The sequence below is a fragment of the Numenius arquata genome, chromosome Z, assembly GCF_964106895.1.
Source record: "Numenius arquata chromosome Z, bNumArq3.hap1.1, whole genome shotgun sequence".
In the NCBI taxonomy this organism is placed as follows: domain Eukaryota; kingdom Metazoa; phylum Chordata; class Aves; order Charadriiformes; family Scolopacidae; genus Numenius; species Numenius arquata.
This window is the reverse complement of record NC_133616.1, coordinates 84,499,358-84,525,146: the sequence shown is the minus strand read 5'-3', so window position 1 is coordinate 84,525,146 and position 25,789 is coordinate 84,499,358. Positions and strand designations below refer to the sequence as shown.

The 25,789-nt window shown below is 47.2% G+C and overlaps 1 protein-coding gene across 1 annotated transcript; it reads right to left on the bottom strand.

Annotated features, from left to right (window-relative positions):
* Positions 1-17,041: 17,041 nt before the first annotated feature.
* Positions 17,042-19,461, bottom strand: RFESD (Rieske Fe-S domain containing). The gene is made up of 4 exons (XM_074166621.1): positions 19,343-19,461; positions 18,365-18,545; positions 18,240-18,274; positions 17,042-18,022 (listed from the first exon to the last, which is right to left on the bottom strand). Exons 1-4 carry the CDS (start codon positions 19,418-19,420, stop codon positions 17,729-17,731), a joined length of 588 nt encoding a protein of 195 aa, XP_074022722.1. The 5' UTR covers positions 19,421-19,461; the 3' UTR covers positions 17,042-17,728.
* Positions 19,462-25,789: the final 6,328 nt, after the last annotated feature.

The following is a 25,789-nucleotide window of genomic DNA, read 5'->3' as shown; positions in this document are numbered from 1 at the left end:
TTCCTCTTCTTACACCAGCTTTCAACCCAAAAACCAACCTCTCGTCCAATCTTGTGGCAACTTAGTTTCTTTACAATTTTAATAAGCTTTGCAAAAAGCTTCTCAAAGGCTTTTTGAAAATGCAAGAGGATTATCATGCCCACACGACCCCATTTATCGGCATACTTACCGCCCTTCCTCCAAACGCCAGTGATGCTGGACTCCACTGGAATCTCTCCAACACCTTCCCAACAGACTATGTTCATCCACGTGTCCCTTGATCTCATTCTCTGTCACAGACTGTATCATCTCACCAGGAATAGTGTCTAACCCCGTTGCTTCAGCATTGCCCAGACCCCGCTAAAGCAGTTTTTGAACATACTGGTAGCCACTGATGTCACCTCCAATAATAGACAGACCCCAGGTCCAGTTCTGTTGCTGCTTATCCAGGCTTCTGAGGAACACTCTCATAAAAATTATCTGCTCTTGGCCACTTACTAAGATACACTTTAACTACTTTTTTCTGGTATTAATGTGTCAGATCATGTAATATCAGCCCAATATTGAATCAATAGTATGAATGGAGTGGAGAGTTATCCAACAGGAAGAGAAGGAGACAGAAAAATGACACTTTTAAAAATTAAACCCAATCCAATTTGTAGCAGAACAGAGTGGTGAAAGCAACTGTGGAGTTGTGGGTGAGCCATGGATTACCAGAAGCCATCTCTGCTGCTGCAAAAGCCCCGTGCAAGGACTGCCCTCCATGCATTCTGCCTTCATTAAAAGTAACAAGGTCCTGCATCATGAGAAGGAGACCCATCTGCTGCCAACGGGCCCCAATCTGCTGCAGAGATGAAGGGCTGGAAGAAGATGACACCCCATTCACCATGGTAAGAACCCCCAACTGTAGATGTACAGCTGCGCCGTGTAATTCTCATGTCATCGTTTAACAAAGGTTATTAATTGCATTAGGTCAAAGGATCCAAAAAGAAGTAGTTAGTTTATATGTTCTGCTGTTTTGGAAACAGAAGCCTTTGCCCCACGGTGGATATGGACCACCTCATCATGTGGAGGAGCACCATCCCCGCCCCAGCCTGCGCTAGTTCTCCTTGCCAAGGCTTGTTGACTTGGCCTTGTGCTGTGGCCAAGCCACGGGGAGAGGTGGGCATGGAGCAAGCACCAAGGGGGATGGGGAAGGGAGAGGTGCTTCCCACCAGACAGGGGGAGAAGGTCTCTTCTGGACTGGCCCGGCCATACATACTGCTAAAACCTCTCCGCAGGTCTCTGCTGCCCAGGTGTCTCCTTCCACAAGTTGCTCGGGGAGGCATGGGACCACCTTGGCAGGAGATGCTGCAGTAGTTTGGGGGCAGGGAAGGGATGGCATATGCTCAGTGTGTTTTGAAAGTTCCGGGCTATTTTAATCCACTTCATGATCCCCTGGATAAGCGCTTAAGACCGAGTGACCCAGCGCTTGAATTCTACAGGGAGAAGTGCCTCAAACTACTTAACGTGCTCCTGCAGAAGCTCTGCCCTTTGCCCGCCCGCACTTTTGTTCAGCAATGCATAAAGTTTCTAGTTTTTGTTACTAAAAATGCGTTACAGGGTGCAGATAATGTTCATTACATCAGGTAAAGGAAAATGGTCTCATAACGTCCACTAAAGACACGAGTTAATGTGCATTTTAGGAAAAGAAAAATTAAAGAATGGAGATTATACCTAGGTATACAAATATCTACTATATGAATATGCAAAACAGCACTAGTTATTCACCTATCGATGCTGTAAATTCTTAATAAGTCATAAATAAAACTTCACCAGGAGTAAATTTCCTACTTAAAGTTACCTTCTAACCCTTTTTATACAATTGCACTTCTCCAGAATTAAAAGACAGAGCACATTGTTAATTAGCTTCCCTGACACAGATGTTCAACATATTGCGAGTGGTCACTGGATGGCCATTTCGTTTTCATTTCCAAAAATCCAAAAATCTAGGTCAGGTCTAGGGTTTAAATAGGCTGTTTGTTTATTCATTTGTTTATCTTGTTTCTGCTTTCTTTTTTCCCCTTCTGTTACGATTTTGCGGCTATTTAATACTCCTCCTTGTTCTCACGAGTTCTCGGCCTCCTCCGCTGCCCACAGAATTCTAACTACAGAGGCGCGTATCAAGGCAGCGCGAGAGAGGATGATCTGTGTGGAATCTGAATGTTTTTCATTGATCTGACTGCTGGCCGTAGTGCTTTCACCGCAATAAAAAATCATTTCTTCTTTTCACAATAGTTTCTTAGAATTTTTGTTGTTGTTGCTTTGGGCTTTTTTTTTTTAAATTATTATTATTTTTTCTTAATTTGAAGTGCACGTCTGCACTAAATGCCTCACCTCTGAAATCGCTGAGGACGACCCAGACAAATTTGGTAAGTCTTCACATAAAATTTTTTTCGATAAAAAGCTGGCATTTCTGAATGCCAGCTCTCCAAGCCGAAAATGAAACCTTGATTTAATCCATAGACCAGTATTGTACTTTTATGCTCTACTTTCTTTAATTTGTGGCAAATAAAAGTAAGCACATATTACCTTGTATTTGTTGTTGGCCTAGAGTTTGCACAGATACAAATGGACTAATTAGAACCAGGTATGTTGTGGTAACTAGCTTGAATGTCTGTTGCTTTATTAATAGTATTATAGTTGCAAAAAAAAAATTAGGAGAAAAGGCCAGACTGGTCAATGTGAAAGATGGTCTGCTCAGAAACAATTGAAATAGGTTACAATTAAGGGCCTAACATTTTCATATTGGAAAAAAAAAAGAAAACAAAAAGAGCAAGAAGAGGATTTTTCTATATTACAACAATGTACTATTCTTGGTACTGCAGAAAAACTAAAAGAATTGCCAAGCGTTTTGACAAAGGAGCTGGCAGGCAACTGCAAAGAGAGCTGGTTGAGCTGGGTGAGAGGAACACACAGAGAAGTTACATCTCTGGTTTGTTTTCCACTCAGTGTCTACGAAAGTCTAGCAAACGTTGCAATCAGTAAATTGTCTGAAAGTCCATTTTTACTTCTTGCATTTTGTTTTTTCACGGCAGGTGTGGTGCTTTTCTGATGGCAGAATACGCATTGTAACTTTCCATCTGCTCCTCTTCAATTAATGTCATAATAACACGTCATGCTTTGTTAATATAAAATAATGCAAATTCTTTTTAATTTCATAAACCTTTTTTCCTCCTTTCTTAAAGTTTTTTTCCCTACTGAATCATAAGAAAGAATAAAATCAGTATTGTTTTCAAAAGTCACGCTCATAGCCTGATAACAATAAGATCTCACTTCCCAGTTTAAACCTGAAGACAGAAGCAGCACGTGACAAATCATGGCAAATTTTATTGTGGCAAAAGCCCTATTTTTGCCTCACTTTCATTTCAGAGGCTCTGAAAAAGTCTCCAAATAATTACGATGCTCTGACATTCTCACAATGTACATATAAACGGTAAATACTACTAAAAGGTAACATTTCAGGCACACATTTGACATGTTTCCTTTTCTTCTCTGAAAATATTTGCAAGAAAAATCAGGCTTTTTCCTGCAGGAAAAGATTTGGCAGGTTTTGGGTTGTTTGTTGGTTTGTGGTTGTTTTTTTTTTCTTATATTTGAATCATCAGCAATCTTCAGTTTTCTACAGTGAAGAGTCTTAAATTACACGGTGATTTTCGGTTACGTGTTTGGCAGCAGCGTAAGCTATAGTCTTGGGCGTAGATTCCTATCTCCAGAAATCTTGCCAGGGCTGGCTAACAATGCCTTTTCATCCGACAAAAGTAGGAAAGTAGGGGCAAGATGTTTGAAAAAGACCAAGCAGGGCAAAACATTCGGGAGCGAGGTAAAACAAAGAGGAAAACAAGCTATAAGGAACAAAATCAATTTCGTGTTCTCTGTAATAGCAATAGTGGTTTTCTGTAAGCTCCTGGGTTTATAGACTTTCTCATGTATTTTACAAACAGTAGTTTATTCAACATCCCTACAAGACAGTTTTATTCTCTTCTTTGCTTTACTTAATAATAATATAAACGTGACATCAATGTGTTGTGCTGGGACAGGATATTCTGATTTTACTCTTAGTTTCCCCTGTGAAAGGCAATGCCCAGGGGAGTCTGTGTACAATGATTTATGCAGCTTGTGCTTATTAACAAAGGTCTTTTCAAAGTGAGTTCAAACCAAAATAACATACGGCATCATGACTAAAACAAAAATAACACGTGCTCTAAGTCCAGGAGTGGAGTTACTTAACGGCCGGACTTACCTCTTATTTCCTATGCCCTACTTAAGAACATAAAATTTGAAAGAAAAAGTATAAATGGAACTTATTTTAAAAGCTTTGGTCATTATGAGTGTTTTTCCATTCCCTATCAGTCAAAACATTTGTACTAATTTAGAACTGAGCTGTCATCAAAGTAATGCGTTAGTATATAGAAATATTTTGTGACACATTTCTACAGATTGCTAAATGGGATTTAATTAACTGAGTTTTAATCTTATTTTGGTACATCCATGGTTTAATATATTCTTATCTGCTAGAGAAACTGTGGTTTTAAAATCCAGTCCTTCTATGAGTTTAATTCCTGACCAAGAGACACCTTCAAGAACCAGTCAGTAGGAGCAACACATCTGATAGTACCAGCAATATAATTTCTGAACTCTCTACAAGTCATTAGTTCAAGACAGAAAGCCCAGAAGGAGTGAGAATAGGTTCTTAAAAACCTTATCCACCGTCTTCCAACCTCTATGTCGTGGTACTGGTCCAATATGGTAAAAGCCTATCCATTAGATACATCACAGTATAAACATCTCCTCAAAGAGCCAGTTTCTTAACTAAATGAAGATGAAGTTATTACAAGTTCAAATGAGTCATATCAAGTAATTTGCTCGTGATGAGAAATGAACATTTTATGGTTTTGATGTTTTGAATTCTGCCAATATTATTCTGCATCCGTCTGAAATTACAGCTCACTTAATTCATGGCGTCCAATGGGCAGATCGTTGGCCTGAACTTGCAACTTCATGCTTGCCCACTGAAGACAGGAATAGCTCAGCAGCAGTAAAACAACTTTTTGAAGCAGGTAATGAAGAAAACATAAAAGAAAACGGGTAGTGCAACATTTTCCCTGTGATTAGACAGTATTTTTTCCAAGGACAAGCTCTTCACTGTTAGCTTCATGAAAACTCATCACTTGTTTGGGATGGTAACCCTTCTGGACCTTCGGAGCTGGATGTCTAAATTAAACACCATGTATCTGATGTTGAACAAGTACCTGCCCTTGATGTCAGATAAAAGTCTTGCTGCCCAAAGTAAGGGATGCAAGATCACAAATGTAAGTTATCTCATTACGAATATTAAGGATGCTCAAAATAAATGCAGTATTTTATTAATCTAGTATATGGAAAGGAAATAACAAACTGTAAAAATACCACGCCTAGCTGTTTTACCCTCAGTATTTGCTTTTAACAAACTTGAAGAAAATCTCTGAACAATGCAGCACCATAATTAATGAAATACAGGTTCCACCTTGTTTGTTTTCAGGTAATGGATCCAATTGCCATTTATTAGCACTGAAACATCTCGCATTGCCCAGAGATGAATCTATGCCTGATTTCTCTCTTGACACCCTTTACCAGAAAATAGATCATAATTATCATTTCACCCAGTAAGACATTATAAAGTCCTGCAGCTAATTTTGGCGGGTTTGAGCCAGAAGTATATCGGATGGTTTGGGACTGGAAATCACTTGTCAGACAGCTGGTTAGGATGTAATGCAGCCAGATACAGGAACAACAGAATTTTCTCAGCTATCTTGAATATAGCTTAAATTGCACTTTTTATGCTTTGAAAGGAGGGCCTCTTATGTAATGCTATAAATGACAGCAAAACTCTTTTTTAAAACTAGCTTCTGATTTTTAAGCATAAAGGCAAAAATGAGCATTAAAAATACAGTAATTAACATTATTATTCAAAAATAGTCAAAAAGTTAATTACAAGAAAGGGAAAAATCAGCAGAATGATGTCAAAATGCTATCTGTGTTTTAAATAGATCTTGTGCTATTATTTCTTCAATACCAATTTAGGGCTTCCCAGATTCTTTCCAAATGTCCTGTTCCACTAGAATCAACTAATGTATGTGTGTCTGTTCTTATTGTCATTTTTTAACTTTTTTTTGGCCATACTACCCTCTATCTTCACAGCTGTACGTTTTCAAGTTTTTAAAACAAAAGCTTAATTCCTTGAGCACATTAAAGACCTTTCGCTGATGGAATTAAATTTCTTTAGAGGTTCTTTACTGGGTCTCCAGAATGTTCACTTTCCACCTTCTCCTCTTTTTTGCAGCATTTTAGTTCTCCCATTACATTCCAGATGAAGAGGAAATGAGGATGCAGAGCCTCAAATCCATTACCAGGGGGACCACAGGGGGCTGGGAGAGCCGCTATGACCATGACAGCATTAAACAGATTTTCTTCTCCAACCACACTGTCATTTGCTTGAGTGAATGAGCTCAATAAAGATTTGAAGAATTTCTATTTACTCTTGAAGAATTTTTTTCTTTCAGAATTCTTAAATAAATTCAGGCAATTCACGTGAAACAGATTTAAATGGGCAATGACTAACCGTACATTTCTCATTTTCTTGACACTTCATGCTATGATTCATTTAATTCAGAGCACTTACCCGCAACCACCACTGAAGAAAGCTGGAAAGAGCTGTGAAAGCTCTTTCACATGGAAGAGCTGTGTGTTATTAAATACTCAGGAAAAAACCCCACGGGAGCTCAGCATCTCAGTTCAGAGATATGGGCCGAATTTAACAGGCACCGTTTATGTTAACTTTTGCCTCATTTGCCAGGAATAATAAGGATCGTTATCCTTCAATCTTGCTAGAAAATGGTGGTAAGTTTTCCAATGAAAACTTGTATATTATGATGGTATAGTTTGAGACATACAAGGTAAAACAAAGCTTCAACAGTCAGAGAATATTTAACACATGAGTAAAGCAGCAAACTGCTGGATTTCAGGTCTTTAATCCTGCAAAATAGCGTATGTGCCTGTGTCTTTATTCACCTAATGAATTTTGCCAATCTTGCCGTTGCATCAGCGAGCACTAATTAGGGAGCAGTATGAGAATCCCTTATCTCAGTACATGAATTTTTCACTGAATTTCACTGAATTTTTTTAGAGTTGGAAGGGACCGTATAGATCATCTAGTCCAACTCCCCTGCAGAAGCAGGATTGCTTAGAGAATGCTACTCAGGACTGCATCCAGGCGGGTCTTGAATATTTTTTTCTATAAAAATCTCCTAGTTCTCTTTATCACTCCAGAAGTTTTGCCCCAAACTTCAAGGCTGCCGTGGTTTCACACTTGATAAAAACGCGGCGTAAGGCAGTGACTGCTCTCCTGCACCAGCCCGGGAGAGGACAAACCATCCCGTGTGCTGGGATGCAGCACAGCTCAGGTTGGCCTTCACAGCAAAAGGAAGACGCTACTTCAGAAAGTATTGCTAACTCGTGCCCTCATAAAAGTGAAAGGATTTTCAGCTTCTACAATACCCCTAAATTATAAGGATTATGCTCGTGTATGGAAGCCTGGGTTGTCGAACTCTGAAAAGGATGAATGCTGGAAAGAAGGAATGACCTCGCAGCTACCTCATTGGCCATTCACCACAGAATCACAGAATCATAGAATCGTCCAGGTTGGAAAGGATGTCTCAGATCATCAAGTTCAACCATCAACCCACCACTGACCCATGTCCCTCAGCACCACATCTCCCCAGCTTTTAAATACCCCCAGGGATGGTGACTCCATCACTGCCCTGGGCAGCCTCTGCCAAGGCTTCACAACCCTTTTCATGAAGAAATTGTTCCCAATCTCCATCCTACACCTGCCCTGGCACAACTTGAGACTGTTACCTCTTGTCCTGTTGCCTGTTACCATGTACTGTAGCCTAGCAGCCAGAGCTTTATTTGCAGATAAGGTTTGTATAATATGTACATCTATGCACAACCATGTACTTTAGTGCCTCTTAATCCAAATTAAAAGAAACCAGTGAGGGGGTACCACGCAGCGTGGTGCCATGATCCTTTATCAGCATCATGCATGCCCCTCATTCAGCAGGACAGGACACGGCTACAGTCGGTTCTCAGGTGTGAACGCCACCACGTGCTGCTGGGTTAAAGAAGGTCTTTGCGGAGAGTGAGGGCTCCTTGCTTTGGAAACTCGGTTCCTCCCCTTTGAAAGAACCACCTGCAGTTTGCTGGCTGTTGGGCACGTTGCCCTCCATTGTTTTCCTGGGCTGCAAGGAGACTCAGAGATGGGCAATATGGGAAAGACCTTGACAGCAACTTCTTTAGTGGTGTTCATTCTTTGCTAATCATAGAATCATAGAGTAATTTGGGTTGGAAGGGACCCTAAAGACCCATTCCAAACTCCTGCCATAGGTGGGAGCACCTCCCACCAGACCAGGTTGCTCAAAGCCCCATCCAACCTGGCCTTGAACCCCTCCAGGGAAATGTTGATGTTGCTCCTGGTGATGTACTTAAAAAAGGTAAAATCTACTTTTATAAAGGTGGAATGTATTTTAGAAGGTAGAGTGTCTCACTAAGGAAAAGCAAAGAGCTGTATAAAGGTTACAAGTCCTTGTGAAGCAGGACACTTTCTATAAGCAATATGTGCCTTGCTGAAGAATGTATCCTTGAAGAAGAACCGAAGGATGTTAATAAGGGAACATCGCTCCACAGAAAGTGCCAAAAGCAGCTGAAGAAGCTGGAAGAAGCATAAAGTCAACAAAGATTTGCAGTAACTGGGGGAAAGGTGAAGGCAGCAGTGGGAGAACACGACCACCAACTCAATTAGAGACCAAACAGGACTAACTCCTCCCTGGTACCGGAGCATGTGCACATCAATTAAAGGACCTTGTAACTTTAAATGAAAGCGGGAGACTGTACTAACCCATAGAAACCGTTAAGATAAGGTACTAACCAATAATTATAATTCAGGGTGTGTGTTTCTTACCACCTGTCCCGGTTTGAAGTAAAACCGAACCAATTTTCTGTTCTGTAACTTTACATCCCAGCTAGGCCTCCTCTAACTCTCTGAAATTAACGGCATATTGTGGAGAAAACTGCTCGTTCTCAGAGTGATAAGACCAATGTTTGTGCTCCATGCCAAGGAACGGTGTGAAGGGAGGCCCTTGCTTATACTTATTGCTATAACAACCAAGGTCAGCCAATTTCGTTATTTGCCCCCTTGGAGGGTCGGAAGCGGAAAAAACGTGGAGGGGTCACATCAGTGGGGAGGAGTGGACAGGAGAGGTGACCCAAACCTGACCAACTGGGGTATTCCATCCCATCTGCCCCATGCTCAGTATAAAGGCTGAGGGATCAAAGGGTCAGCCCCTTCCTGCGATGGCCGACGTCCAGAGAGGACTCTGTCTGTTCATCTGCCTTTGATCCCGATCCGTGTGTTCCTGACTCCAGAGCTGGAATCCAGTTCCCATTCGTCACCGAGTCCAGTCTGGGACTTCCCCAGTGCCTGCCGGTGACGTGCCTGTCATCCTGGGAGCTTGATACGGTTTTGTATATATTGTATCTATTTCATTATTTTCTTCTTTATTTTTATTTTAATATTAATTTTTCATTAAAGTAGTTTAGTTCATTCTAAACTTCTGAATCTCCTTATCTCTTTCTCCTCCTCTCTCCTCTTTTTGGGGGGGGAAGGGGGGGGGGGAGGGCCATCTGCCGGTCCGGTTTTGGTAAATTCAGCCAAAACCACGACACCACCCAGCACCCACCTCTGCAGAAATTACTTAAATATGTAAATGTGCCTACATTGGCATCCTGGCACACCGGGTAATGACCGCGCATTGGGACAACACTGGCACGCAGAGGTGACACTGCAGAAGCCTGTTCTATGTCAAACACCAGGAGTTTGTCAGGGGCACCGAGGTGAAGCTGCAGTTTTCATTTCACCTGGAACAACCCTGGGATAATGAGCTGATACTCTCATTGTCACTTTTCCCATCCGCAGCTCCTTTATGAAGGGGCTTGGAGGGGCCTGTGGGACCCCCGTCCTCCTCTCTGATGGACCTGGTGACCAATTCCCAGGTACCTCGTGGGAGCAGCAGGTCCGCAGGACCCCAGCCGTGCCATGCGGCCACCAAAAGCTGGTGGCAAAAGACCCGGGGCAAAGTTATGGCAGGGACAGGCACAAACCATCCACCTGCATGTCCACCTTCTGCTGGCAGCCACCTAAACCCCTGCAGCTGTGGCAGGAACCACCATGTCTCACAGACCTATGGATTTTGTTGACTCTGCGGGAATAAATCGTCCCCTCAGATGCTGACCACAGCTCCAGGGTGAGTTCCTCAGAACCAGGAGCTGGAATGGTCCCGGAGCCTTCTTGCAACAGCCTCGTACGTGTGAGAAGTGGATAAATATGTCATTGCTTAATTAATGGAAAGGCTAGTCATCGCCATTGAAGAGCATAAACCCCGGCCTTTGCAAGGGGCAGCAGCTACGAGCTGCGTCGCTTGTCTGACATCTCAGGAAGAGAATTTAGAACCACTCTGGTTTTGTCTCTTTTGAACTGAAGAAGAGAAGAAACCAGGTGTATTTTGTGTAGCCCGGAGGAACTTTTGGATTCCTTCTTGTTGCCATTTTGCATTGCGAAGATACGGGGAGAGTCTTTGTGTAAATGCCAGAAACATGTTTTGTATTAATTTTGTTTCATTTTCAGCACTGGCGCTTTTTTTCTAGAGGAATGCTCATGTATACCAAAAAGCAGGGAACATTTCAAATGTTAATTTCTGCTTCAGTTTCACAGCTACGAAGTATGAATAATATTATTCACCACGGAACTGACTGATAAAATTCGAAAATGCAGGCTCTATGAGGCAATGTTATTGACTCTGCAATTTACTGCTGTGAACGGTCTCGCAAAGGATTATTTCATTCTGTACGGCAAAGAAAAATCCTGTAAAAGAAGTCCATAGAAATGAGCAGATAATTACCATTAAAGCTTGGATTGTCCAAGTTACAGAAGCAAAGCCCACTGGGATGAGACATCAACACAGAAGTAGCATATGTTTTTAAATACCAGTATGTTTTGTCTCTATAGTTAAAGTATTTCTAATGTGCATCTCCTTACAGTAATCAGTTATAACAAAAGCAATGGTAAAAACAAACAGGAGTATAACATTACATAAAATCATAGAATCACGGAATGGTTTGGGTTGGAAGGGACCCTCCACAGTGCCATCCCCTGCCCTGGGCAGGGACACCTCCCACCACACCAGGTTGCTCCAAGCCCCCTCCAACCTGCCCTTGAACCCCTCCAGGGATGGGGCAGCCACAGCTTCTCGGGGCAACCTGGGCCAGGCTCTCACCACCCTCACAGCAAAGAAGATCTTCCCCACATCTCAGCTCCATCTCCCCTCTTTCAGTGTCAAACCCTTCCCCCTCCTCCTATGGCTCCCCTCCCTGATCCAGAGTCCCTCCCCAGCTTTCCTGGAGCCCCTTGAGGGACTGGAAGGGGCTCTAAGGTCTCCCCAGAGCCTTCTCTTCTCCAGGCTGATCCCCCCCAACTCTCTCAGCCTGTCCTCCCAGCAGAGGGGCTCCAGCCCTCCCAGCATCTCCGTGGCCTCCTCTGGCCCCGCTCCAACAGGTCCATGTCCTTCTGATGTTGGTGGCCCCAGAGCTGGAGGCAGCACTGGGGGGGAAGGTCTCCCCAGAGCGGAGCAGAGGGGCAGAATCCCCCCCTCGCCCTGCTGGCCACGCTGCTGGGGATGCAGCCCAGGGTGCAAGGAGTTTCTGGGCTGCCAGCACACGTTGCTGGGTCATGGTGAGCTTTTGACCCCCACCCAGCACCCCAAGTCTTTCTCCTCAGGGCTGCCCTCCATTCCTCCATCCCCAGCCTGTGCTGGCAGCGGGGGCTGCCCCGACCCAGGTGCAGGACCCTGCTCTTGGTCTTGCACATGAGTTTATTTAACATCGAGCCTCCTTTCTGCTCAGCCCATGATAGAGTATCCAAAGTGATAATGAGGATTCTCATGAACACCTGCATCTCCACGCAGACCTCGAGCTTCAGGTTCTCGTTCAGTGCTGAGTCTCATGAAAAACGCCCTGGTCGCCGCAAGGTGACACAGCCCCAGGGAACTGCTCTTCGTCCTCAACAGCTTTTGCTTTTCACATTCAGGCCATGGCGCTGGTCTCTTGGGTGCTGAGCCCAACTCTGCAAGGCCATAAGACCCCTACGGGGGAAGGCAACCACCGCCCTGCTCTTCTGTGCTCCTCCTGGGCCAAACTGCAGCTACAGAATTACCCAATTTTCCCTGGAGCCATCTGTGCTAAATAAACATGCTGGGTTTTTTTCAGGATGTTCAGTATACACTGTAATAAAAAAATATGATACTTGAACAGGGGACAGGATGTATCTTGGACGTTAATCACAGTCAAGGCAGGTCATTTGCAAGGAGAGGGAATATCTCCTATTGAACAACTCATACATGAAAATAAATAAATCAGAAAAGTCTTCAGGCACTACAGCCCTACTTTAGTGTCTCTCAGAGCTTTAGTATTTTTTTCAGCTACAGTGGCTGGCTGAAAAAGAAGATATTACCTTTATCTGTAATCTCTGGGTCCTTAGTCAATCACAGCCTGAGCAAAACACGAAGAGGACAGGGAAAGCCACAAACAAAATAATTTCATTTGTTCATTGCAATTCGAAGAGTTACATGAATTACAACTCTTTGATAAAATAAGATGGTGTACATTTCACCCTAACTTTCATAGAGGATAATTAACCTTTCCTTCATAAGCCTTGGATTTCTGACTACTAGTGCTTGCAGCAGCCCACCATGACTTCCCAAATATCTCTTTTGGCAGAACAATCCCACTGTCCAGGCATCGCAGCCAGTGCTTGTCAGGGCACCCTCTTCATCCCATGGAAAAAGAGGCATTAATGGGCTCATCAGGGAATCTGCATTGGTTCCTCTCTCTGTGCACCTACCAGCAAAACTGGCACTTTCACTTTTAGCCCAGTTCAGTAATTGATTGATGTCAGAAGTTGAAAACTGCGTTTAACTCTTCATTTGAGTAAAAAATTCCACTGAATGGCAGAAAACCACTTGGCCCAGGTGCCTCTGGTGGGGGAAGCCCCATCACCGGGATCCACGGTGGGACCGGCTCTCCACAGCGCACTGCATTCCCCTAACCACATCAGGAAGGGAATGAAGTCCTGAATTCCAGAAATTCTAATGAAATTAGGAATTGCACAATGCTGTTGAAAAGGGCTTTAAAAGTGAAAGGTTTTCCTGCAGATTAGACATTTTCCCCTGCCTGGACCCCCCAGTTCCAGAAGGACAGGGAACTGCTGGAGAGGGTACAGCAGAGGCTACGAGGATGATGAGGGGCTGGAGCATCTCTCTGCTGAGGAAAGGCTGAGAGCTCTGGGACTGTTCAGCTGAAGAAGAGCAGGCTGAGAGGGGACCTCATTGATGCTGAGCAATATCTAAAGGGCAGGTGTCCAGAGGATGGGGCCAGACTCTTCTCAGTGGTGCCCAGTGACAGGACAAAGGACAACGGGCACAAACTGGAACATGGGAAGTTCCACCTCAACATGAGGAGGAACTTCTTTACTTTGAGGGTGGCAGAGCCCTGGAGGAGGCTGGCCAGACAGGGTGTGGGGTGTCCTTCTCTGGAGACATTCCAAACCCACCTGGACATGTTCCTGTGTGACCTGCTCTGAGTGACCCTGCCCTGGCAGGGGGTTGGACCGGGTGATCTCCAGAGGTCCCTTCCAACCCCACATCATTCTGTGATTCTGTGATCTCCTGCAAAGGCTGCTCTCACCTGTGTATGTGCTTCATACGGGGCACGTTCAGAAGCTTCTCAATCCTGACTTTATAACACATTTTACATTAAAGCTGTCCCTTATTTCACGCGCGGCGCCCAATGAGGTCAAGGGGACACTGCAGGACAAGGCACTACCCACAGAAAGGAAAACGTCCAGCCTTACGGTTAATATTGTCCAATTCAGGTTTGCGGAGCAGCTGCATCAGGCCAAGGTTCAACCTACCACAGTCATAGTTTTCACCTGTCTTTCTCAAAAAGAAGGCTCCACGATAGGATAAATATAACTTGTTTACTCTGCTGGAGCTGCTCGTGAAAGCGGCTCACGGAGCCTGAATGTCTCGCAGAGTCATCACGAATATTTTCAAGCCAAAGCACAAAACAGGTTTCTCCGTTCTTTGCCTGGCTGATTAATGACGGGAAAACAGATGGTGTTTGCTCATTTGTCAAATTAAACTAAGCCCCCAAAACTATCACCAACAAAACACTCCTCCTGAATGACTTGGAGGGTTGATCTTAACGTGGCTCTCATTAACACATCTCTCCAGGAAGTTCTAATTATCCAGTCAGTGACTTTTTGGTCTCTTGCCCACAACTACTCATTCCTTCTGTCCCTTGGTTGTCCCTTAAATGCCACCTCAGTCTGACTGCCTTCACTTCACCGCTCCTCGCCTCCATCATTATCCCCTTATCAGTCCCTAATTGCAAACAGCCTCGTCCCATCCGTCCTCCACCAGCTCCCTGGGCAGCTCTCGGTGCCCCCTCCACCTCATTTCAGCCTCCTTGCTCCCAAAAGGGCCTTTTCCTGCCTTTTTTGGTTTTCCCCGCGAGTCCCAACCACCTCCCCTTCCCACCCATCCCGACACTCTTCAACACTCACCCAGCTCCCTCCCCGTCTCCCATCACACCCAAGGTCCTCCAAGTTCCCCTCCATCCCTCCCACAAACCTCCTGATTTACCCTTTCAGGAAAACCCCCGCGTTTTTGTGTCTTCACGCGATATGTTAATATAACTACAGACCTACAAAGGGCTGGTAGGGCAAGAGACTTAGAAATGTCCACAGTATTTTCAAATTAGGCGCATCTTCTAGCACTTCAAAGCTCAGACAAATAAAATGGAATAGTGCATATATATTTTTAAAGGTAGAAACTTTAACACACTGCAGGTTTTGTTCTTTGCTGTCAAAAAATAATAATAAAAAAAGTATATCTAACAGCGAGGTAACTCTCCCTCCTTTGTTCACAGCCACCGGAGTTAATAATTCTCTGTTCCTTCTGTGATCATCAACAAGAAAATTGAGGGGAAAGCAAACTAAGTGACAACCTTTAGATATTAAATTAATGAGATCTCCCGGCAAATAAGGACATGTTTAAAGTAAAAGCAAAACCAGCTGAAAAGCTTGCAGATAGTTATTAGGCTTGAGAAGTACCGAAGGAAAGGGACTTACCTCAGCCTGGACATGCAGTTCCACTGATTTCATATGATTAACAGCAAACATATGATTAAACACTTTGCTGGATTTTAGCCAGAAAATTGCAATTCTGCAAAAGCCTGAGCGCTCTTCCACTAATATGAACGTGTTCATGAAACTTTCAAGTAAAACTTCCTGTTACTAACCTTCTACTAAATGTCACACAGGCAAAAGCATATTACTCATAATTGGTACTTTCTTAGACTGAACTGCATCTTTATTAATTTAAATAGCTAATTTCCATTATCGCAGTATTAAAAAAAAAAAAAAAAGCAATAAAAATACACTCTAAGGAATCATATGAGTCAATGCAGGTATATCTGAAGACCTTATAATCCTTTTCTTTTATATGATCCATGTCCTTCAGCAGGACAAGACATCGATGGTCGGGTTTTATTGCAGGTGCAGTCAGCTGGGTGAAAAGGGAAGGGAAGGGAAGGGAAGGGAAGGGAAGGGAAGGGAAGGGAAGGGAAGGGAAGGGAAGGGAAGGGAAGGGAAGGGAAGGGAAGGGAAGGGAAGGGAAGGGAAGGGAAGGGAAGGGAAGGGAAGGGAAGGGAAGGGAAGGGAAGGGAAGGGAAGGGAAGGGAAGGGAAGGGAAGGGAAGGGAAGGGAAGGGAAGGGAAGGGAAGGGAAGGGAAGGGAAGGGAAGGGAAGGGAAGGGAAGGGAAGGGAAAGATTCTCCATCTCCCTGGCCCCATCCAAAGGCATGCGTGGTCCAGGCTCCTTGGAGCATCAGCTCTATCACCTCCCACCTTCCCACCATCTGCCCCGTGGCTGTGAGGGGAGAAGGGTAAGCATTCCTTCAAAAAACACACCAACAAACAAAAAAAACCCCACAGAACTGGTCAGTACGTCACAGCATTTCCTACAGATGATGAAAATGTGATTAATCTGAGAGAAGAATCTGATCTCACCAGCAGTGGCTGGATGAGCGGTCAGTGAGAGAAGCAGGAGGAGGAGGAGGAGAAGAAGAAGGAGAAGAAGGAAGGCATTTCTGTGCTGTAGTTCTAAAACAAAACTGAAACAGGTCAGCTGAAGAACACCTTGAAGGTGCACAGTCTCCCTGTTGAACACAGAAACAAGGCAAGGAGTCATGATCAGAGGTGGACATCCAAATGGTGGACATCCAAATTGTGAACATCTAAATTTAAATCGATTGTGTGCTTTGCCTTTTTCACAGTGATCCATCGGGCACAGATGTTTTCCTCTGATACTTCCCCACGCCTCGCTGCTTTTAAATACATTTATAGGAACAATGGTGTTGACACAGACCCACTTACCCGGCACAGACACTAAAAACCGGACAATCCTCTGCGTGCACAGAAGAAACACACAGACAGAGACCAGACAACCTCAAACCGAACCTGATTATGACCCAACCTCATAAACAGCCAACAAATCACCCCAAAACACACCCCAAAGAGCTGCAGCTGTGTGAGAGGAGTGTGCTGAGTGTTGACAGGGGAAGCATCTCTACACCCCGAACCTCAGGTGGGCAGGAGAACCCACCATGTCCCGGAGCCCAGCCTGACCCTCATCCAGCACAGCTCGGGGGAGGAACTTTCTCTGAGGGGTTGTCGGGGCAAACCTGGTACTACACAGTGAACGCACCCAGAGAAACCTCACTTTTGGCTCTCAACTGAAAGCACGCTTTTTCAAAGGAATGTATAAAAATGTACTTACTCACAATAAATAAAAGAAAACAAGAGCCACGACATTATGTATCAGGTTTTTATACCCAACAGTTCCTTCCTTATCCAACAGAGTCAGCAAGAACAAGCCATACATGGCAAACACTTGTCATGTTATTCGATGAACTACCAAGAGTTCGATGAGGAGAAGGAAAAGAAACACTTCTATGCAATCACAGTAGTAATACACTAAGGTCACTAAAACACGCTTGAGTTTTGTGCTTCTCTTTATGGCACTTAATAAACCTACAGAAGTTGCTTGCGTATCTAAAAAGTTAAAACTTTCCATGTCATTTAGACCGAAGGCAGTATAAACTGTTAAGTATATAAACATAACCTTTACACCTAAGTATTTACCTTAACAATGTAAACTATTGCCTTAAGCAGTAATTTACTACATCCCCTTCTAAAACTTAAAAAAATTCTAACAAGACAGGATTTCTAAAATATCAAGTATTATGAAGCACTCTGCTGTAAAGAAGTCCTTTTGAAATGCAAGTGCAAAAAAAAAACAGTCATTGGCACAAGATCAGTCACGTTTCTGACAATGCAGAACTTCTTATCTTACTCAATTCTACATGTTTCAGTGCTTTAACATAACATTAACGCTAGAATTTAATCTGGAGACAATCTTTCACGGCCACAGTACATTTTTATTCCACGACAATGGTTCTCCGTTGGGGCATTCACCAGGATTCTGCCTTCTGGACATGCCTTACTCTGCTGCTTGTGAGTCGCTTTGTTTTTCCATAGATAAATCACCACCATTTTTGTACTTGTCAGCAAAATAATCAGAGTCAAAGCTTACAGACAAATCTGGGGGACTCAAATAAACGTTCCCATTGTCTATTGTGACTTTGTGAATCCTCTGTTTGACTCCTTTGGATTGCCACTGCGGCGTCGGTGATGGCTCCAAAGGGTTTATTCCTTCATACAATCCTTCTCCTGTTTCCAAAGTAATTACATACTTATGCCAAGGGCAAACAATACATGCTTGGCCATTGATATCCTGCAAGAGGAAGAAGATAAGAATAGCAAGTCATCAGCTTCTGGTTCTTCTCCTGGAAGAACCTCTAGGGCAAAAGATTTGTTTGGTGATTTGGCTGTATTTTACATATACATCTATTTCTTTTGATGTTATGTTCAGCTAAAAGTATTCCAAAAAAATGCATTAGAGTTTTCACACAACTCTATGCCACTACATTATTTTTATTTTGCTTACGTACCTCTATCTCTCCAAGACGCAAAGGGCCTCCTTCGTCTGAAACAAGGTAAAACACAATATTAATTTATGCAGCAGTATTTACCCTTAATTGTTGCAACGTTGAGATCATATGTGCAAACGTCTTACGGTAGCAGCGTGAGTCCAAAGCATGAAATTTCCCTTCATGGTAGAAGACAACAACTTCTCTGCCGTTGACTTTGGCTGTTGTTCTTTGGGACTTCTTTATGTCTTCTTCTTTGCCAATTAATATAAGACCGTCTAGCTCCGTTTCAGCTGTGCCTGTGCCTGATCTGGGCAAATCCACATCCTTAAAATATAAGAAAAAGAAATAAATTCAAAAAGCCACTTCTAAAGCAGTTTATGTTTGGATTTCTCTGTGTAGAATGGATGTCTCAGTCCCAGGGAAACCCTGACCCGTTCAACACGTGAGACGGAAGGAGCAGAAGTTTTGGTAAAAGACTATCAAGGCGCACACAAAGCAGAGCTCAGGGGCTTGGTGATAATGTTTGGGAAACGTGTTCACTGACGGACTGGGACTGGGGACACCAGATGCTGCAAACCTGATACCTGAGGCACGATAAATTCTCAATCACTATTCATTTACTCTGCACTTTAATCGTGATATTCCCTGGAAAGCCATATGCAAAAAAATACAAGGACTCTACTTGTAAAATACTGTACAATTTAGCTATGCGGTGGGTAGCCTTTGCATGTAAATCCAATACTCTTTCAATAGTATTATGGCTAGAAATACAAACTGATACAAGTTAATAACATTTTCATCTGCAAAAGGGAAAAAATAATTGTTTATTGAGAAGCTATATTCAACCTGGGCTTTCTAGCAAATATATCTGTCTCCCCCTTCCTCCTCTTATGTATTTCAAACATTTAACAGCCTCTTCCAGCAGAGGACATGAGTAGTTTTACCACAAAATCAGCCTTCCTGTTAAATTTCTTACAGACATGTTCCAGTTCCCCCCAGATTCCCAATACAACCATAGCACCCTCGCTTCCCCTGAAAAATCAGGCTAAAAAAGGGCAGGAGGGGGTCCTGTGGGTGGGGGGATGCCGCAGCGGGTGTGGTGGCAGTGAGCCACCCCGTACCTTGTGTCCACGCCAGATCGCGAGGAAGATGAGGAAGCAGAGGAAGAAGTGGAGGCTCAGAACGACGAGGTCCAGCATGGCCTCTCCCTGCCGTGCCCGCTCCTGCCCCACTCACGTCTGTCAGGGCATCTGTCCCGGCCCCTCGCTCCCTGAGGAGGGGACAGCCCCTACGGCAGCATACGGAGGACGTATGGAGGCTCTGCTGGGGCTGATAAGGAGCGGGGACACGCTGGGGCTGCCCTGATAACGGCGGAAGAGAGTTCCAGGTCCCTCCTGCCACCCTGCTGCCCCTGAGCCCCGGCCACCACCATCAAGGGGAACACCCCGAACCAAAACCCTGCTCAGATCCACGCGTTACATTATGTGTTCATTTGGGATCACCAACTGTGCATTTCCTAATACACCATTACACCGGGAAAACTGGTGTAAATAAGAGGGTGGCCAGTTTCTGTGCTTTCTGTTCACTTTTTCAGGGCCAAGTTGTTATCTGATTTGCACACAATCGACCAGAAAAACTGACTCCCTGTTTCCCAGTTCACAGGAACTTCCACCCAGTCTTACCTAGAAAGCGAAACGTCACTGCCAGACCCACGGGACCATCCCATGAGGCATCTCACCCTTAGTTTCTTCAGGAAATGAGCAGAGCATGCAGAAAACTGACCACAAGAAATGGTGTAAGGAAGCCCTAATCTTCTACTGTCACCTTTTGGCTGGCTCTGCGTATAAACTTCCCAAATTGGCCAAAATCCTAAAATGCAGAAGCCTGTGGTTAGAAACACTTTTATGAAGACACCTCTAAAAAATGGTGTTATCTATAGATGTACACGTACGAGATACGGACACACACATGTACCTCCACATACATCAGCACACACACACGTACATGTCCAGACCAGTAGTAAAATAACACTCGGTGCCAAACCTCCAGCTTATTTAGCCGTGGTTTCTCCACAGTCAGCCTGGACTTTCTACACGTAAATTATCCAGGCGCCCCAGTCTGAAACCCGGCCAGACTGTCAGCACATGGTGGACCCTACGTGTCCCACTTGGGTAAGCCATCGGCTACAAGACTTGCATGCTTATCTACAACCAACTGCAGATCAAGAACTGCCTTGGCACATCAGGGTCCTCCAGAAGAAAACCCTCAAGGCCACATACACTTCTTAGTGTGCTAATGAGTGGCAAAAGAGTTTGTTCCCTTAGAAAAAGTGCAGCTAAGGACTTGTCATATCAAAAGACCTCCTTAGAATCCTAGAATCATCTAGGTTGGAAGGGACATTTCAGATCGCCAAGACCAACCATCAACCCAACACTTCCAAACCCACCGCTAACCCATGTCCCTCATCACCACATCTGCCTGGCTTTTAAATACCTCCAAGGATGGTGACTCCACCACTGCCCTGGGCAGCCCATTCCAAGGCTTCATAACCCTTTCCATGAAGAATTTGTTCCCAATATCCATTCTAAACCTCCCCTGGGGCAACTTAAGGCCATTTCCTCTTGTCCCATCGCCTGTTCCTTGGGAGAAGAGACCAACCCCCCCTTGGCTACACCCTCCTTTCAGGGAGTTGTAGAGAGCGAGAAGGTCTCCCCTCAGCCTCCTTTTCTCCAGGCTGAACACCCCCAGCTCCCTCAGCCTCTCCTCACAAGACTTGTGCTCCAGACCCCTCACCAGCTCCGTTGCCCTTCTCTGGACCCGCTCCAGCCCCTCAATGTCCCTCCTGTCGTGAGGGGCCCCTTGCGTCTGGGACAGGACCCGACATATGGGAAAGGCAACAGACCTCCGAGGTGGTTTTCAGCCAACATGACCTTCCCTTCTTCCACCTCAGCCCCTGGCTCGGTGCCAGCTGGATAACATTGCCTCCATGGCTGGAACCAGACCAACGAAGACCTGTTTTCTCCTCCCTTTCTTTAAACAGCACAGCCACAGGTGTTAGGTGTGGATCAGGAGACAGCTGAGCTGGTGACCATCACCTGCATACCAAAAGCACATTAAAACGGCAATTTGCCTGTCTGCTCTCCCACAGCACCTTGGGAAGCGCGCTCCCCATCATACTCTAAGGTGAAATAATAACCAATTTTGCTTGGTCCTGTTTTTTTCCAGGCTGATGACCGTGTTAAAACCACCCGTTCAAACAAGATAGAGAGTACAAGGACCCACATAATCCCCCCTGGGCCCCACGACAGAATCCTGAGCCACCAACTGACTACCAGAGCAGCACCTGCCAACAGAGGTAAAAACACTTCAATCAAAAAGAGAAAAGGTTATTCCCACACACGTACTACAACTTGATTTTTCTACTAGATTTTTCCCAATGTTTTCTTAAGAGTTTGGCTGCTTTGACGTTTTCTGAGTCACCGCACACGGTGCTGGATGGAGGCGTTGCTGCAGCCAAGTGCCATCTGCTGGGAATGGCAGTCAAAGGGATTTGGGAGCAGCTGAAGGATTTGTTTTTTCCAGCTAGAAATACAGCCAGGTGCGTGAGTTGTAGTAAATTCACTGCCCTACCCTGCTCTACCTCCCGCCCCTGCTTTGGGCAAAGGGAAAAATACGATGGACCCGACGTGCCCTAGGGACAAGGGTGGCAGGGCCGCAGCTGTCGGGGGCTGCCCCGGGTCCCAAGAACAAATGGTGATGCGACCCCCCGCACCCCCCGGCTGCCCTCCGGAGGATGCTCCGCTGGGGCGGGCAGCGGCAGGGCCGCCCGGGGGGACCGATCCGGGAGGGAGCAGGTTACGGAGCTGCCGGGGGAAGATGCCCGCCGGTCCTGGACGGTGCAGGGGATGAGGACCACCGGGGGAAGATGCCCGTCGGTGCTCTGCTGTACAGGCGGTGAGGACCACCGGGGGAAGATGCCCGCCCGTCCTGGGCGGTGCAGGGGACGAGGACCACCGGGGGAAGGTACCCGCAGGTGCCGGGGGCGGGGGGCGTGCGATCCGCCGTGCGCGCAGCCCACCCCCGTTGCCGGATGACGGCCAGCCCCCCTATATATGCCTCCGGGGAGCGCCGCTCCGCCGCCGCCGGGGGAACTGGGGGGCCCGAGCGGCGGCTGCCCCGATGGAGGAGGACCCCTTCCCCCCCGGCTACAACCTCTCCGCCCCCGGCGCCCCCCCGCCCCCCCCTGGCCCGCGGGCGGCCTGGGCGGGCGCCGTCCTGCTGCTGGCGCTGGTGGGCAACGGGCTGGTGCTGGGGGGGCTGCGCGGGGGGCGGCCGCGCCGGCGGCGGGACCTGCTGATGGGCCACCTGGCGCTGGCCGACCTGGCGGGCTGCGGGCTAGCGCTGCTGCCGCGGCTGGCCACCGAGCTGCCGGGGCCGGCCGGCCACCCGGGCGGCTTCGCTTGCCGCCTGCTGCCGCTGCTGCAGCGCTGCGGGCCGCTGGCCTCGGCCCACGGGCTGGTGCTGCTGGCGGTGGAACGGCACCGACCGGCCCTGCCCGCCCGCGGGCTGGCCGCCCTGGGCTGGCTGCTGGCCCCGCTCCTCGCCTTGCCCCAAGCCTTCGCCTTCCGCCCGGCCCCGCGCCCCGGTGGGCCCCGCTGCCGCAGCGTCTTCGAGGAGCTGCCGCGCTGGCAAGGACTGGCCTTCGCCGCTTACGGGGTGGCCACCGGCTTCCTGGCCCCCGCCGGGCTGCTCTGCTGGGCCTGCGCCCGCAGCGGGGCCGCCCTCGGGGCCGCCCGACGGCGGCGGCGCGGCGGGGGGCGGCGGGGGTCCGGGGGCGGCCGGGCGCGGGCGCTGCGGCTGCCGCTGGTGCTGGCGGGTCTCTTCGGGCTCTGCCGCCTGCCCCGCAGCGCCCTGGAGCTCGGCCTGGCCTCGGCGGGGGGCGGCGGGGGGCGGCGGGAGGCGCTGGCGGCGCTGGGCATCGTGGCGGCGGCCAACAGCGCTCTCAACCCCTTCGCCTGCCTGATGCTGCACGGCCGGCTCCGGAGGGGGCTCTGCGGGACCGGCACCGGCACGGCCACCGCCGCCGCCTGCTGCTGCCCCGGCACCGAGGGACAGGGGCGACGCGGGGCCACGCTCCGTCGACCGCTCCGCCGCCGCGCGGGGGGCCCCGGCGACCCGGGCTCCTCCGGCATCACCGGCATCCCGGGCTCCCGCGGTACCCTGGGCGTTCCGGAGTCCCCCGGCTCCCTCGGTACCTCCGGCACCTCGGGCTGCCCCGGTACCCCCGACAACCCGGGCTCCCGCAGCTCCCCCGGTACCGCCGGCACCCCGGGCACATGCGGCTCCCCCGGCATCTCCGGCACTCCGGGCTCCCGCAGCTCCCCCGGCATTACCGGCATCCTGGGCTCCCCCGATACCTCCGGCTGCCCCGGCGCCCCGGATTTCTCCAGCATCACCGGCACCCCGGGCATCCTGGGCTCCCCCGGTGTCCCTGGCTCCTCCGGCATCCCCAGCACCCCATACTCCCCCAGTATCCCGGGCACCCCAGTCCCCCCCGGCGCCCCGGTGGCTGCAGCAGCAGTGCCCGGGCCGTCCCCATGCATGGCACGGTGTTAGCTCGGGGAGCGGGACACGACCAGTCACGGAAGAGCCCACACCCCGGGACCAGAACTGGGCTGTGGGTTTGGGCAGCCACACAATGGGGCCCCTAGTCTTTTACCTTAGCGTTGGCTGAGCTTCGGGGATATACTTACTTTTTTTTTTTTTTCTCCCCACTTTTTTGGTGTGCTTTCATGCCGAACACGCATACGGAAGAGGGCAAGGCCAGCGGGATGGCTGTCGCTATGCAAAGTGCCCGAAGGTGAAGTCCCCATTCTGAGCCCCACTGACTTGTCCTTATAAAGCCTTACGAGTATTTTGGTCATACTTTGTGGATTTTGTGATACCTCATTCAGAAATAAAATGGGTCAGTCCAAGAAATTACTCTTTTTTGTTGTTGTTGCTGCTGTTGTTGTTTAAATCCATGAGAAAAGGATGGCTGTGGCCACTTCATTTCAGGCCAGCTGGTGTAATTCGCATTGATTAACTTAATTAGCTGTACAGACTAAGCAGGGGGCTCTAAGAGGCACGCTGCAATGGGATGGAGGTGTGTAAAACATGGCAAAAGTCTTCCAAAACAGTGATATTTATTCCTCCCCTAGCGTGTTTTACAGCAGAGCAATGAAGGAATACAGCACTGCGACCACATCCTTCTCATTTGGCTCCCATTTTACCCCCTGATTTCCATTACACCCACTTCACCAGCTGCATGGTTTTTTGTCATGTTGACACGACAAATTTAGCCCAACTTGCCTTTTTCTGTGGTAGGAGAGCTCTCGTTTCCGCAGGACTTGGGCAGGAACGATGTGGGATGTGTACAGCTGGTCGCACATGCGTATCGGTCCCCTCTGAGTGCTGGTGACCCCACAGGGGTGACAAACGAGAGCTCCGTGCCTGCAGGTGTGTTAGATGCCATCATTGGGTGCAGGAGGGACCACACCCATCCCTGACAGAGCAGAGGGAGCACCATCATCCCCACAGCTGGCTGTTGCGGTGGATTCCCAGTCCGACTGTCACCCTTGAGGAGCACGAGACGCTGAACACAAAGCGAAACGTGTTTGTCTGTGACTGCGTGAAGCTGTCTCTCCCTGAAGAGCCTGGCTGCAGCTCCTGTGCCGGTATTCTCTCGACTGTTTTCATGTTTCACCACTTACAGTTCTTCTTTTTTTTCCCTTCTTTTCCTCCAAATCAGAACAGCCCTGCCTGAAAAACAAAGTCATTTCTTTTCCCGTTCTCAGAGGCAGCGTTTGCCGTGCTCTTACACAAGCCTTACTCACAGTTGAGGACTTGTCGAGGTTTCTCTGACGGCTGAATTAAAGCCAATGTGATTCACAAGACCCTCTTTTATTATATTATTTTTCCCCAAATCCTCTCATCCGTTTACGTCCTTCTTAAAAATCAAAGTCATGAGACAGTGCCCTGAGGATTCACTAGTGTTAAGATGAATAAAGTAACTGCTGCTTGTGTCTCACACACAACACTCCTTCAGTCACCCTCCAACGTCACTCGCTTCCTTCGTCACCACGTCTCGCTGTTGATTCACACTCTGCTTCTGGATCTCTCAAACCTCCAGGCACGTGGGGCTCTTATTCCCCCAAAAACCACAGCCTCAGCAGTTTGCTGTTCACTGTTTTAATGTTTCTTCCCTTTCCTTTTTGTTTTAACCTTTAACTAATCCATGATGAATTTTATCCGATTGATTTCAGATCATTTTTTCAGCTAATCAAGACTACTTTGAATTTTAGCGAATGCTCAGAAGTGCTGAGAGCGTTCCCGGGGTGCCTTTTCTCATGTTCGGTAAGAAAAAAGTGCCTACTCCTGCATTCAAATTACTTATTAAAAAGGTACCAAACCGCACGACATTGAATTCTTGCAGAAATTATTTGATAAAGCTTCCCACTTTTAAGTTTTTGGTAGCTACTACTTTAGTAATTTTAGCCAATTGCAAACCTAATGTAATTTTATCTGGA